We start from the raw sequence: 16,462 nt of genomic DNA, 5'->3' as shown, positions 1-16,462 counted from the left end.
TAGATAGTCATTCTTCTTCCTGCGCGCACTTATGATGAAAAGAACATCGCCGAAAAGGCAGCTGTGATGCAAACGAAAAGTATCGTGTGTGTATGTGTGTGTGTGGGGGGGGGGGGCTTCGGAAAATTCTAGACCCTACCTGAAGCTGATTAAGCGCCACCCAGGCGCTAACTAGTTGGATACTCGCGACACCAATTATAACCGAACAACACACCAGCGCGGCCATGAGACGGCCGTTTGCGCGATACGTGTTTCACGGCGGGTCATTTAGAGGTGGAAGACCTCAGAAGTGCGGAAATGCACTGGATGCGTGGGACATTTCCGATAAGAAATGTTACTAATCTCCGCACGCAATGTTCCATATGTGCATTTGAGCCACATCGCACGTAATAGAAATCACATGTGGAAATGTGAATAGCAGTATTGATGATGTACTGGGGAGAATCAAACAAAGTAACTTAATCAATGTAATGGATACTCCAGTGCGAAGAGACATGGTCGTGACGTAATGACTAACACACATCGTAGACCCGCATTCTTACCAGCTTTTCGTCGTCGTGTTCTTACTTTCGTTTCTTTCTACAGTTCTTTTTCTTCACATTTCCTTCTCTCTTTACCTTCCTGTCTTGTTTCCTCTCCCACCCCATCCCCCAACCTCTTGCCTCATTCTTCCTCTCGCCGAGGCCCTCGGCCAGTATCCTCTCTGCTATGCCGTGTCACCTTTCTTCAAATCTTTTATGCCTCATTGTCACTTCCCCTCCCTGCCTCTTCTTCCCCCTCTACCTCCCTCCCTCCCCATAACGCTGTTCGTCAATTCCACCTTCCGACGTGACCAGTATAAACGTCCGGGGAAATGACCCAGTGGGTGCTAAGTTTTTTTCCTTCTGTGATTTATCGCCTGTTTCACCTCTGACAGTGGTTTTGTGTTAATTGGATGGACCAGTTAGTCCTCATGTAGCAACGTATCCACTAAAGCACTGTACTGTTTAAGGCAGCCTTCGGGTTAAGGATAGCTTTACTAAAAAAAAGAAATTTCGCTGTCTTGCTTCGTATAGTTATGAATGACACAGCAGCTGAATCCTATAGTGGTTTCCGAAGAACAAAATATCCGAACCAGTAAAAATTAGATTTTAGCTGCGAGATTACCACCGAGAAAGCCTCCCAACACGGCGTAAGACTGTTTGCATCCTTGTTAAATTTATTGCAAGAAACACATTTAACTTCTGCAGTCCCGTCGCCCTCAGTTGCGTATGATATTACGGCTTGCTGATAACTATTACTTTCAGATCTTCTAATCACAGCTAAATAAAGCACAATTTTTGTGCCGTATGCCTTTATTGTAACGTTAAATCCTGTCTTCCTTACTTCCGTGGAAGGTTTCGTGCATTGGAATCCTTTCCAGTTACACGCTATCTTTGTTACTTAATTTTGGTGGTTTCTTAAATAAAGCGCCAAAACCAGGAGTTAAATTTTGATGCGGAGCATTGAATTATGTAATAAAACGAGAAGTTTCAGGGAGTTCCGCGTATCATCTCTTCCACCAGACTACTGAGATTGTCAGTATACGTCGGAAGATGATATAATAGTTGGTAGTGTGATTGTACCATCCGTCGCACATACAGCCTTGGGGCTAAGATGAGATTCGTTGACGGGAATTGGGCAGTGACGAAAGATGAACAACCAGCCGCAGGTTCGAATCCTGCCTCGGGCATGGATGTGTGTGATGTCCTTAGGTTAGTTAGTTTTAAGTAGTGCTAAGCTCTAGGGGACTGATGACCTCAGAAGTTAAGTCCCATAGTGCTCAGAGCCTTTTGAACCATTTGAAAGATAAACCAGACTGCTCGTATTACGAGGGTCATTCAATAATTAGAGAGACAAACTGTTCTGGACAAAAAAGCGTTTATTTTTACAAAGCAATACCTTTTTACTTTTAAGCATAATCCCCTTGAACATTTATGCACTTGTATCAACGGGCTAAAAGATTTTTTATTCCGGCTGCAAAGAACTCTTTATCTTGATGTTTGAACCAATTTCCCCGCAAAGTTTTTCACGCCCTTGTTGTCCTGAAACCTCTCCCCATGTAATGCCTCCTTCAGTGCATCAAACAAATGGAAGTCACTAGGTGCTGGATCAGGACTGTGAGGGGGATGAGGGAGTACTTTCCAGTCCATTTTGTCGATGGTTTCACGGGTTAGTTGAGCAATATGACGACACGCGTTGTCTTGCTGGAGAACCACACCTCTCCTCTGAGATCCACAAGTCTCTCTCTCATGGCTGGCTTCACCATGTTTAAAAGCAAATCCGAGTAGTATTGGCTGTTAATCGTATACTGTTCTTCCAGAAAGACACAAAAAACTGGAGTTTCAGCATCCCAAAACACCGGTAACATGACTTTTCCTGCTGATGCTTGGTTTTGAATTTTTTCTTGACAGGTGAGTTGTTGTGCTTCCACTCGTGCTTTGTCTTTTTCATTCTGGCTCTTAATAGTGAACCCAGGTTCAATAACAAGTTAAAATTTTGTTGAGGAAGTGCTCACCTTCTCTTTCATAACGTTTGTTTAGCTCTGTGCCCACTCTTAATCTTGTTTCCTTGTGTAGACGCGTCAACTCCTTTGGGACGCATCTTGCCCCTGTTTTACGGTACTACAGCTTGCTACAGATGTTATGAACTGTACCACTATTACCTTGAACCTTATCATTTCCACAGTCACACGGCGGTCCACACGAATGATATAATCAATTCAACTTTCAAGTGAGGGAGTTGAAACTGCAGCTGGTCGGCCAGAACGGTGTTCGTCAGTCACTGAAACGCGACTATTTTTGAACTGCTCTACCCACTTGTAAAAATTTGCACGATTCATGCAACCTTCCCCATAAACTTCAGACATTCAACAGTCTATAGTCACTGGTTTCTTGCTTTCAGCAAGTAAAATACGAACAACAGAACGTTGTACAACAAATGTGGACGTTTCAAGCGGACTCGCCATCTTCAAGTGTACTTTTGAGATTATAAACAAAACATTGTTGACACATCAGCTGATCAGGGCTCATCCCAGTGATGCCAACTTAAAGCCATAAAAGAAGCAAACTTGCCCTTCTAACGGTTTCTTCCCCAGACCAATTTGCCTCTTTAATTATTGAATGACACTCGTACTAAGGACTTGTTTGCTGTAGCGTAGTAGTTGAACCCCGAGGGCTGTGTTTTGGTAAACTACTTGATTAACTCAGTGGTAGTGGACGAGCAGTTTACTAGTCGTGTTCGTGTGCTACCCCGGAAGGGAAAAACTGCTGACGTGCAGAAGAGTCTCGTACGTAACTGCGTGTCGAAAGGTTGTGAGCACTGGGAGCAGCCAGTATAGTCCTGTGTGGGCAGAAAGGGACCTTACATTACGCCACCGCTCGTTCAAAGTATTCAGTAAGTGCATAAATTTACAGCATCACTCTCGTATATTAAGCGTGAGACGTCGCACATTTGCCAGTGGAGCACAAGAACAAGTATGTGGTACAACAGACGCCAGTGAATTGATCAGAGTTGGTGAAATTTGTCACAGCGGAAGGGCACTTTCCACGGTTTAAACAGTCGTGCACCAGTACCCCATAACAAACAGTTAATTGGTAATACAAGCAGTACAGATTTTTTAATTGAAGCCGCGCACTTGTCATTCAAAGGAAAGATTGCCTAGAATTATTTGTATGTACTTTACATTTCAAAGGTGTAACGTGCAGATCGGTTTCTTTAAAGAGCACCAAAACCTGGTATTTTGTGTTGTTCATTACATCTACATCTTTTTCCGATAAAGGGTTTCGTAGTGAATAATAAACTTGGCTGTGCTATTGACAAAATCATTCCTTTTCAGTCTCTTGCTATAACTGCACCCTTTTTTCAACAGTGCTTCGCTGTGCCCACTGAGGTTTGCGGTTCAGACCGCTGCGTCGCTGCTGACAAATTTATTTACTGAGTTTAGCACGACGACGTTGTGCAAACGCAGCCTTTCCTCCCCTTTGTGTACGTTTATTGGACTGCTTTCTGCATGTAAACGAGACGGCAAAGGCGGAGCGCGCTAGCGTGGCCTCACGCCGCCGCCCACCGTGGCGCCACTTTCGGTGTTGCAGGTGGGAGGCGGGCGCGGCATAGCGTGTCGCCCACGTGTGCGGGTTCTGCACGACTAGCGCGGCGCTGCTCGCCGCTAGGTGCCCGTCTGTCTTGCATGGGAACCCCTGTCACAAGCTTTCGGTAAAGGAATGTCAGTTGTGTGACCACGTCGTCAGGTTGTACTACAAGAAGGCTACACATTCGCCTTGGTTATCAGAGGCCTCCATGAAATCTCATGTTCTTTGTAGAGTCGCGAAGGCAGAATAATGATCTACTACAGACCTTTGTATTAGCCCCCAACACTTTGCAGTATTTATTCCGGTGACCCGCCACTACCGATCTACAGGGTGAACTTCATGTATTGTGATGACCGTGCTGCGACTATCTAGGCCAGTGCGTCAGAGGCTCACTAACGCCCCAGCAAGGCTCGAACAGCACCGACTGGAATCACTTGGAAGGTGACGAGGGGGGGGGGGGGGGGGGGAGAGAGGACGCCGCTCATACCTCAGTTACCTCGGCGTTATCCTGGACGGGACTCTGAATGTAAGCAGCTCTGCTTAAACGCCAAAATGATTCACTGGCAAAAAATATCCTCCGAAACATTGTAGTCTGTATTTTGGGTTCATCATAAGTGACAAAACCAACAGCACTAGCGGCTTGCTATTCCGCCGTCGTACATGCCTCTCCCGTCTGGTAAAAATACGGCCACAGTAAGTAAATTGATGCCACAATGAACGAAACTTTCAGACTCGCCATATACTCTGTGAAAGCTACTCGCACAACGTGGCCGAAATCACACCACAGGCAGTTGGGCAAAGAGAGAAGGAAGTGTTACGCTTCTGAACCCTTCTGCACGACATTCCACTGGCTACACAGACTAAACTAACAACACCTTTCTCAGAAAAAACGGTCTAACGATACTAAGCTCTTCCGAAAAGGAAGACGTGGCCAACTTTAAAACATAGTCGCTGTATGGAATGTCAGCCTCTGGCCACCTCGAAATCTGGGAGGTATTGAGCTTCTGTACCATACTGTGTACAGGAAGAAGAAGATCCAAAGCGAAGTTTCTAAAATAGCAGTAGCCTGTACAGTCTAACGTGTGCCGTGGTGGTAAGGTCCAGACATTCCAACTCATGTTGGTTTGATTGCCCCCATCCATTGCAGGTTTGATTGCTCCATCCATTGCAGTCTCGAAGACCTCATGTCTGCAATTGGTATTGCAATTAACGTTCTCCGCTACCCTGCCCAACTATCCTGTTCTGTACATACGTCCTGTGTTACACTAAAATGTGCTGGTGTACTCTATACCAGTAACTTCTGCTGTTTTTCGTTTAACTTTTAATATGACGCTTCTGACACGAATAAAAAGTATGGAGCAACTTTTTTGCGCCTTCTTGGAAATGACCTTAATAACACGAATAAATACACCATCATGAAGGCCACTACAGCAATGCAAGGACAAATGTTTTTCTGGTTAGAAGTAATATAATAAAACATTTAAATGTATTTAGAAGCCACACACTGAAGAGCAAGAACGCGGTTGCAAACTAGCAAATTTGTTATTGAAAGTGATAAGGGCCGTTGAGACTGTACTTTATTTCGTAACAGCAGGCATATTCTTTGTTCAGAACTAACGTAGCCGTTCTACAGTGAATCATTCTCAACAAGACAGGAATGTCTTCAGGCAGGGAAGATAGTCTGTGCGGAAATCGTCGCTGAGTGCAGGACAGCTAGTTCTCAGTGGTGCATAGAGGGAAACTAGTAGCTCGTTGGGCTGACACCGTAATAAAAGTTAATTAAGGCAAGTTGTTCACATAAGTATTCAAACACATTTGTCCAGTTGCATTAGCTGCGGAACATACTGGTAATTTATCAGAGGTGGATGCATCATTATTGGAATAATACCTTAGGGTAACGACTCCTACGCTTTGTATCCATTTCAGACACTATGGCTCAGACTCTTAGCATATACGTGAAGAAGGAAAGCAGCAGAAAAAAAATTGTGATCAAGTTTATTCCACAAATCTTCGGGCGTACTTCAGAAGGTTTAGAGGAAAAGTAGTTAATATAGAAAGTTGCTTTCAATAAAACAAGCATTTTTCCTATGAGTTGCGAATAAGTTCCCCAAGAAGCTCTCGGAACTGCTTCAAAACCTCGCAATCTCGGTGGAAGACGTATTTAGGCCTTCCATTTCAGCAACAAACCTCACACCATCCGTTGATTATCTTCTGAGGGTACCAGATTTACCTGAAAAGATAGCGCCCCCATGTGGTGGTAAACAGAACGGAGGAAAATGTAAGTCAAAGAACAAGAAAAATGACACCTGCGTTACTTGTAACGAGAACTACAGTTGTGGATAGAATAAGAGTACTTGGTTTCAGTGTTTCTCTCTGCGATTTATGGTTCCATGAAAGTCATGTCACATGGTGCTACTGTATATTCGGCTTACGTTAACGACACCAATGGTGCTGATGAGTGCAAAGTCCGTTAAGTGAACTGTAACAATGCAGAGGAAAGTTAATTCCATAGTGTCACTGAATTTGATGTGCTATGAGGAAATTTGTGTGCCCACTGCGTTCACCTCATTTTATAACTTCAAGAATTTGGGATTTCTTGCGTATTCATCATGGATTAGTAGAACAATATATTGGTTTCTTACATGCAGTAGATAAAATTTGTAGTTCAGGTATGTGTTTTTGTTTCTCCATCTATAATCGCTAACACGATGCAGTTAGGTTTACTGTATATATGCAACTACTCACATCAGCATATAAGAGATGTAAACTTGAAGCTTCCTATCTTCTACCGTTAAGTGCTGTTCAGCCATGTCTAATAATACTGTACAATGCATTTAACTTTTTGTATGCCCTCTTGATAAAATTATGGTTTTTTATTTGCCATTGTTATGGGAAATAAAAAAATAATTTTCACGCAGTTCTCCAAAAGTAGAGGTTCTGTCACTTACGAAAAATACATAATTCGGAAGCCTTGGAAGGTTCTGCAGTGTCTCGAAGGACTAACAATACTCGGCCAACATGCTGCAGTTCCACCACCCCACTAACAACTTTCTCATTACTACAGTGTCATGGTGAAAACGTTCCTCGGGTTTATCACTTGTATTTCCCAAGTACTGAAGGGGGAAAATTCAAGACAGCAATGAAGGACATGTAACTTTGGTGATATTTGACGCTTCGTGCGTTAGAAATATATCAGCGTGTTATCAACAAAAACTCTATAGTCACTAGATATTGAGTTCCAAGAATGTGTCCGCACACACAGTTAAAAGCGTTCCTTGTATCTTTTTCAGTCTCACTTAACGGGTTCCTCTTCCCGTAGCTTGGACGTCCTCCTCACGTCCTTCTCGGCGGGAGGAGGTCGTTTTGGCCCGGCTACGAATTGGACACTGCCAGTTCAGCCATCGCCATCTGCTGACAGCAGCGCCGTCGCCGTTCTGTCCATGTGGGCAATTGCTGACGGTCCGCCACATTTTAACGTCCTGTCCGGATTTTACTACGCTGCGTCTTGATCTTGGCCTGCTATGTACTCTGGATGCCATTTTAGCGGATGACCCAGGAGTTGCTGCTCGCGTTCTTCGTTTTATCAACTTGACACACCTGTCTAAGGACGTTTGATTATGCTGTAGTTTTTTAACCCTATGTCTGTTAATACGTCTTTTATAGTGTTGTCCCTTTTAGTTGCTGTTTTAACTTTGTGCCTCGCGGTACATTCCTAAATTAGTCAGGGCGCTAATGACCATTGTAGCTGTGCGCCCTAAAACCACAAAAAAAACTTAACGGGTTGGTGAAATCTGTCTTTTGCATAAGCTGTCATATTTGGGGGGCCAATATATAGTCTCTCTCCAACTTTTGCAACGTAGATATAGGGAACTTTGTCTTCAGGCGAGCAAAAGCTTCCCTTTCTCTGTCGAAAGCTTTTACAGGTATCATCAGTAAGCTCATCGTAGTTGGTACGGCTAATACCACACACTCATTTTACCCGGAATGACGACGTTTCGCATAGGCCACTCTTTACATGCGTAATGTTCTTCCTCGTTGTGGCTGTCCCACTCGCACGGAAAGCAGCACTTCTTCGTGTAACCTGGTTGCACACTAGTTAGTAGCCTTATTACTTTCAGATCGAAACACAGTTTCCAGTTATACATATAGCGTGAGTAAATGATCAAATCTAGCATATTTTCGTAAGTCTGTCTTGTTAATAAGAGTATCCAACGGCATCTGAGGGATATTTATTACCATTACGGAGGAACACTGCGAACATTTGTTCCTACCTTGGTTACGGTTGTCGCCTACTGCTTGCAACTCTTCAGATACCAATAATTAGGTCGTTAAGTTCCACTGCGTAATACGATGGGGTGATATTGATTGTGGTGGCGAATACTCCGGATCCTGACAAGCACGTGCTGTGCTAGGTTGCTATTGCTGTCTCGGTCCCAGTGCTGTCGGGTAACATCTCTAAACGTTGTTCATCAATGGTTCAATCACTTGGTGGCTTAGGATATCGAGAAGCGTCATGAGGGGGCGCATGGCTGAGGTCAAGTTTGCATATTAAATGTTTTGATGTTGCAGAATACCCGTTCACTTTGGTGAAGCAAAAGTAGCTGTCAGTCGCATCATCCTTCCGTTCGCGCGATAGCATTGGTACCGTAAATGGCATTGATGGTCGAGAATCCTGCGGCCACTTTCGCAAGTTACTTACACATGCGCCACATCAAAGATAAGGAAAGGGCTTATCTTGGTCGCCCAACTCTGCAGCCAAAATACAACTCGTATGCCTTTTTAACTAGGTGGTTAGTAGCCTGTTATGCAAAAACACACATTTTTCATGTTACACAAACATGCTTCGGCATCTCTCTGCCATCCTCAGTCGGTTGTATTTATTGAAAATGGTAAAAAGCGAACACATTTTAGGTTGTAACTAATCTAACGAAGTGAGGCCTAAAGAAAACTTTTGTTCGTTTTTCTTACCGTGATTTTCCTTTCATTGTTTCATAGGGCCATCTGCGTGGTACCCTGTATCCTATTTGAAGCCCCTGTTTCTTCAGTAGCTTGCCTATTATGTGGACAGTTTTTGTTATTGTAGGTATGTGCCATTTCGTTCTGTGTGTTGTACTGTTGTCTTGCATTAGTCATTGTATGTTGTGTTGGCTTACGTTGTATAAGGTTTTGTGTGTATTTTGTGAGTTCCTTCCTTTTATGTTAACATATTGGTCGGTTTAACTTCTTTATCATATGGTGCTTGCAACCATTTTTCTCTGCTGTCTGTTTCGTGTTAAGTTCCTGTGTGCAATTCTGTTTCCTTATGGCTGCTCTGTCAGTCTGTGGAACATGAATCTGAAGAAGTTTGTATGCTTGTGTGCCACGGGGTGATTCGACGGATTGTGAGTAGTAGTGCTCGTGGTTGTTGGTTTCCTGAATGTTGCGAAGTCATGGGTGATGTTCGTTTTTCGTATGGTGAGACCCAGAAAAATAAGTGCGTTTTCTCTTTCTAACATTAAGTGAATTTTTAGGAGTAATTTATTTCATTGTATAGCTGTTCTACATGGTTCAACAGTCAGATGTATTATGTCATCGACGTAACGGTACCAGTATGTAACTAATTACTTTATTGGTCTTACTATGTGTCTGGAGATCTTGTTCTATAAGTTCTATAAAAGGAAGGTATATGTTTGCTAGGAGGAGACTAATTGGTGATCCCATTGGCAGCCCTTCACGTTGGGAATGAAATTCTCTGTTGAACATGAAGTTGGTTTGCAGACAAGTTACCAGTGCAGGGCGCCGCACAAACGGTCCTGCAAAACCACGTAATGTAAAATCACGCCAAAAAGAAATCACCCTGTTAAATCAGTTACAACCTAAAATATGTTCACTTTTTACCGTTTTCAACAACGAAACCCACTGAGGATAGCTCAGACGTGCCGAAACATGGTTGGGTAACAAAAAAGTTTTTTCATAAAAGGCGGACGTATATATCCAATAATTTATGGCACAGCCTGACTAAAAGGAGGAGGGGGGTGAAAGGACACATCCAGGGAATCATACATTTGGTAATGCAGGGTAGTGTGGGAGACAGATTGGAGGGAGACAAGGCTACATCTACATTTATACTCCGCAAGCCACCCAATGGTGTGTGGCGGAGGGCACTTTACGTGCCACTGTCTTTATATGCCTTTCATGTCCCACTCGCACGGGACTCGCATTCGGAAGGACGACGGTTCATTCCCGCGTCCGGCCATCCTGATTTAGGTTTTCCGTGATTTCCCTAAATCGCTCCAGGCAAATGCCGGGATGGTTCCTTTCAAAGGGCACGGCAGACTTCCTTCCCCATCCTTCCCTAATCGGATGAGACCGATGACATCGCTGTCTGGTCTCCCCCAAAACAACCCAACCTGATCCACTCACGTATGGTTCGCGGGAAGAACGACTGCCGGAAAGCCTCCGTGCGCGCTCGAATCTCTCTAATTTTACATTCATGATCTCCTCGGGAGGTATAAGTAGGGGGAAGCAATATATTCGTTACCTCATCTAGAAACGCACCCTCTCGAAACTTGGACAGCATGCTATGGTAAACAGGTGCAGAGGGATGTAATTAGTCTTGGTTCAGAAATGTTCAAATGTGTGTGAAATCTTATGGGACTTAACTGTTAAGGACATCAGTCCCTCAGCTTACACACTACCTAACGTAAATTATCCTAAGGACACACACACACACACACACACACACACACACACACACACACACACACACACACACACGAGGGAGGACTCGAACCTCCGCCGGGACCAGCCGAATTAATCATAGTTATCATAGGTGAAAAGGCTTGGGCAGGATAGGCTAGCGTGCAGGGCTACATCAATCCAATCTTCAGACTAAAGACATGGTAACAGTAAAACGCTAGGTGACTCGGAATACACATCCACAGTCCCGGGGCTCGATCCCCAATCGGCCCTGGGACTTTGTCGATGTTGATGCGAAAAACGCTAAATTGTTGCGTGCTTCGGAATCGACCTTAAACTGAAGGCCCTCACCATGAATGTCTGGGTGGACAGTTCAAAAGCCGGGCGAAGGCAAGTGCATACCACCTACAATAAGATCGTGCCTAGTAAAGTGTTTTTAGTGATGCTAAAGTCGGCTTTCGGGTTCAGAGCAGCTGTGTTATTATTTTTTTTATTTACGACCAACACACCGGGGATAAGACTGATCCTGACATAACAGCCGAGTGGGCCGGTGTTGCGAATCCCACGCGGCCGGCCGCGTCTAAGGTGAGTCACGTACCGGTTGCCCGGGTGACGTCGGCGGGCCGCGCTGGAAGGATCAGCGGCCTTGCAGGTCCTGGCCGCCTGTCTGCACGGGGCCTCCGGAACGGGCGGGCTCTCGCGGATCCTTCGCCATGGGCAGGTAGGTAGGGCGGCGCGCCAGGCGTCAGCGCCGTCGCGTGCGTCAGCGGCCCTCTGCTGGCACCGCTGGCCGCGCCGGACACTCAGTAGTTCCCCGACGGCCGCCCGGCGCCCAGCAGCCCGCGCTCCGCAGCCATGAGGTACTCGGCCTGGGAGCAGGAGCGCCAGAGGCAGCACCGCCGCCTGTAAGTCACAGCTGTGGGAGCGGCCCGCGGCTATTTCGGGGTCTCCAGCTGGCTCGCTACCGCCTACCCTCCGCAGTTCGGCAACAGTGATTCCGCGTTAACTTTGTTGTGTTACTGTTATCGATCACGCGTAGTCGCCGTACACTCTCTTTTGACCGAACGAGAAGTAGCAGATGTTGAAACGCTGACGTGGTAGATCTCGCGGCTATCTCAGCTGTACAGTCGCTGGAACGGGATGACTTTCTCGCACCACGAAGATAGCGGAGAACCACTAGCGCAACACTGAACTGTGTTAGTTTCTAGCCCCCTTGTCTCCTCCAGTTATATATACGAAAATAGCCTACAGCGTTAACTCGTAAAAATTACCATCTAAGTTTCCTTATAAAATATGTATGTAAATGCGTGTCGGACGCACTTAAGCGCTGTCACCTTATTGCGGATTATGAAATTGCGTAGTTAAGTGTACGGCAGTACGTTTTATGCGATTCGCAAGATTCCAACCGCAGTTTAGATGAAGTGGAGGAAAACCGCTGAAATCTTAACTTCATTCAGTATGTGATGTGTATAATACTGACTTATCACATTTGTAACTTTAGAGTGTAGAATGCCTTTTCCGATGACGTGTGCTTGTTTAGTGTACTGCATCGAAGAGAAAGCTAGAACAGCGCCTGCAAAATTTTTGCCAACTCTAAAAATCAATATTAACTCACCTGTTCATGCCAGGTGCAGTGTGAGACTCGAGCGTAAGTACTTGATTCCTCTCTAACATTGCCGTAATGAATTTTCGACATGAAATGAATAAAAGTAAGCTACTTAGTGGTGTATTAATGATAAAGGTCCAAAAAAGTCGCATTAGAGATTCCGTTAAAACTGACTTCTGAACATTTACGAGACTTAATGTTTTCGGTGAAACGAACATACAAGGAGAGAATTAAATTTTGTATCAATGTAATTTCTTCCCATATTTCACTGTGGTGAGCCTGTATTGAGGCGTGATTCTTTCCTTGAGTTCAGATGACAGCCGCGAAGGTGGGATGTTCGAATCATTAGCTTTGTTCTTCTCAACTGCTAGGTCTTATAGATGCTTAATCTTTGAGCGTTTTATAGGTAAGAGAATTCTTTGGAAGGTGGTGAAATTTGCAAGCTTCTGCCAAGCGAATAGATTTATCAGTGTCTTCCTGTACAGATGCTGGGGTATACTGAAAGGCACAATTACACTTCTTTGTAGAGAAAACAATAATGTTTGCAATTATTTGGCAAAACTACTTACGTTCGATTACATAAAAAATTGGGTTTAATTTTATTTCCGCTCTTGTTTTAATACTCGAAATAACTTAAGATTTCTTGTTAGGATTTGTAAACTTCAATAGAGTTAATAGTAGTTATTTTAGTTCCATTTTTGTGGGGGACTTCTTGATTGCAAGTGGTAAAGACAATGTCTTCCAACTTTGTTCTAAGAGTCCCTGCTTTTAGAGTAAGAAAAATCCATCTGTTGTAGATAATCAATTGTTTGAATTTCTTGTTTCATCAAAAATACTCATGTTCTCAAGCCTGTCAGAAGTCTGTGTTCGTTGTTTCTATAACTGAATTTAGCGGAGCATTAAGTTCCGGTAACGTATGTAATACAGTTCGCTACGGTTCTGTCTGCTGCTGATAGTATTTCAAAATTAGCTTCTGCCCCTGAAGCGTGACCACTCGTTTTCTTCTTTGCCAAATAAGTATGATAGACATTAAGGGTAAACTTCAGAAACACATTTCCTTTCTTCAAGGAAGCGGCAATTTTCGGAGATTATAAATCCAGTTTATACCTGCTGATGTTCCCCTGGGGAAGGAGGGACATGGAGGAGTCGGCAGAGATGCACGCAGCTGTGTAAACTGGCTTCCGTGGCCTGACAGTTTGCATACACGGAGTTCGCACGCAGTCAGATCTTCTAGAAGCGCACACATTCCTCGAGTCCTCCGGCGTCGCGAGGAGAGGCCGTTTGACGTAAAGGCTAATTCTGAACCCGCCCACCTGCCCGCGCCGTCTGCGGCCGGCCGCCTCTGCCCGCAGACACCGCCGCGCGGCGACCTGTTTCCTGTTCTCTGCAAACTCCCCAAAATCGATTCCTCTGCTTATTAGAAAACAGCTTGCATTAGGGCGAGTGGCCCTGGCGAGAAAAGACGTTAAAGATGCTTCATTGTCTGGATCGGTAATAATGAAGTAAAAAATAACTTTTTTAAAACTAGAGCAAAGAATTGCTACAATTAGAGACACTGTAGTTGCGGTTTTCCGTTTCCTTTATTTCTGTATTGCAAATTGCAAGACACGAAAATTAGCCACGGTAACGCTTCGTTTTGAGGCTGATGCGTCTTCAAGTAGACGAATGTTGCCAACAGACATTAGCTTTGGGAGCCCTCCTGCCCATAGTAGGATACACCGTTAATTAAACGTTAATATACGGAGAACAACAGTCACGTTATTCGATACGAGTGTGACTAACAACTGCTGAATAAGTACAGCGTTACCGAGGCGTGTAGAGCATTCCCAATTCGTCAAGAGCCACGGTAGAGGCACCCCGATGTAGACGGGTATCAGTGGTATTATTATTGGGCTGAAGTGGCACCAGTAGTTTTATTAGACTTCCTTTGTCCAGCTGCTTTGTTTCCGAAGAACCGTTCAGGGAAGTGAAAATAGTAAAAGTACGCACCTGTTGCGCTCAAGTTCAGGAAGCGGAAGGATGTACAGATGCTTGTTCGATTTTTGGCGTGGAAAGCGAGATGTGTGCTCTGCGTGTCAAGCGCGGTCCGTGACGGGAGCAGATTAGCAGCAGCTGTGACGCTACTCGCGGCCTCGGAAGTGTTTATCGCGTCCGCTAAGTTCCGTACTGGCGGCCGAGGATACACCGGCCGTGTCGCAAGCTGAGTGCGGGGTGGGGAGGTGGGGTCCAAAGTGGTGGTGGGGGCCTAAAGGGCACGCGACGGTGGACTGGCCCAACTGACGAGCAAATCTATCTCCCAACCCGTGGTTGCCGTGGGTTGCAAATACCGCGTTCGTTGCACTACGGACAGTGGCCCACTTGGCTCCAGCAGGGGTGGATCTCAACTTTCCGGTCAACTGTTTTCATAAATATTTATCTGGAGTTTTCGTCATTCGACAATGTTGTGTTTTGTCTTGAGAACTTTTTCATTGTGAGAGGGACATTTTTTTCTGGCTATTACAGTAGTAGTGCTCAAAAGTAAATCAAATCGCGAATTCAGCAGATTTCCTGATCAGGAACCTAGTTAACACATCTGGCATACAACAATATCGAAAAGAAGTGTCTAAAATATTTCAGAAATTGAAGATAAACACTAAAAAAATCTGAAAACCTCGAAAACTACAAAATAGATATCGGATTTTGTTGCCTTCAACGATCACACGTTGTCAGCTAGAGTGGTTGCTGTCTGTGACATTGTTCGAAAGTTCTGTTTCCGCCGGATCCTTGGTTTCAATTCGGGAACCACGTTTACCAATCCATATTTTCAAATCCGTTCACGAAGAAGACATTTGCACCATCCATTTCCTGGCTGCGTCTGTACGCCGTTCCTGTATCGTATCGTCTTCGCAGTGCCCACCCTTTTTTTCTCCTTTTTTAAGTGGTGGTGTTTTACTCGCAACATGCTTTTTAGAGACAAGATTGACGTGTAAAACTGATATTGGACGTGGCATTCATTGTGAAAAGTCAGATCTACTGTAAGACATAAGTTTTTGGGTTAAGTTTAAATGAAAAATTTGAAACAGTTTATGGAATTCGGTGAAAGACTTCATTAAAAACGAATACTTTTTCAAAAGTGTAAGATACGAAATACCTACCTAGACTACAATATTTTCAAAAGGTTGGAATGAAGCACTCTCCTCCCTCCTCCGCTTCGTATTGCGAGGATTAACGGTAGTAGAAACAGACAAGTCGGCGCCATCAGTTAGATAAAGAGCTGTATGCCGGAATACCAGCCTGGGAAATAAACTCAGGGCTACTAGAAATGGTTCCATTGTTATCAAAGTTCAGTATTTTCCAAAATTTACATGTACAGATACGATTGACGCGTGAACAAAGCCGTAAACTCAATTAGTTTGCTTTGTGCCCTCCAGCTGGAGTTAAGAGTGCAGTCCCTTGCAGTGCAGTTTCCATTCAGAAGGTATTATCGAAAAGAACCGTCATGTGAACAGAGCATTGATCGTTGGCATCGACAGTAGAGGAACACTTGTTGCTTCTGTAAACAGAAAAGTACCGGTCGATCAAGTCTTCCAGATGTAACCGTAGTGTGTTTCGATAGCAGTCCAAACAAAAGTTATCGGTCCGCCCAAGCTGCGAACTAGGAATACTGTAGCAAACAGAGTGGAAGAGTTTGTGAAGGAGTTTCAAACCGTACAGTTGGTGCAACAATTAAAACCGGAAGATTATGGCTGATGCCGTCAGTTTTGTAGCACAATGCAGGAAGCATTTCATAATGAACATTTCGCGTCCAAGCTGAGAGTCCGCGACGAAGCAGTGTTACATTCATCTTGAAAGATAAATTCCCACTATGTGAGAGTGTGGGACACAGAACATTGTCAAGAAGTTGTGGCGCATGAGTGACATCAGCCGAATATTAATGCTTTTCGTGCATCCACGGACGAAGTTGTGTGTGCCATTTTTCTTCTGTGAGGAGACAGACGTGCGCCTCTTAACTTGACATGTTGCAGTTGTTTCCACAACTGGGTACTGAGTCCGAGAATTTATCTTCCAGCAAGACGGGGCAGCCCTTGGA

General features: G+C 44.5%; 1 protein-coding gene across 8 annotated transcripts in view; it reads left to right on the top strand.

Moving 5' to 3' along the window:
• The window catches only part of LOC126353846 (dnaJ homolog subfamily B member 6-like), a 307,307-nt gene that overhangs the window by 253,974 nt on the left and 36,871 nt on the right, over positions 1-16,462 (top strand). Inside the window, exon 1 of one of the 8 annotated variants that reach the window (XM_050002996.1) lies at positions 11,444-11,508. The exons of 4 other annotated variants lie outside the window; for them this stretch is intronic. In XM_050002996.1, the coding sequence (XP_049858953.1) occupies positions 11,501-11,508 (8 nt within the window). In that variant the 5' untranslated portion in view covers positions 11,444-11,500. Of the gene's footprint in view, positions 1-11,443; positions 11,693-16,462 lie in introns of those variants that run through there. 3 more of the 8 variants (XM_050003001.1, XM_050002999.1, XM_050002993.1) reach the window with 3 other exon arrangements.

The sequence above is a fragment of the Schistocerca gregaria genome, chromosome 3 (genome assembly GCF_023897955.1).
Source record: "Schistocerca gregaria isolate iqSchGreg1 chromosome 3, iqSchGreg1.2, whole genome shotgun sequence".
Lineage (NCBI taxonomy): Eukaryota > Metazoa > Arthropoda > Insecta > Orthoptera > Acrididae > Schistocerca > Schistocerca gregaria.
This window is presented reverse-complemented; position numbering and strand designations above follow the sequence as displayed.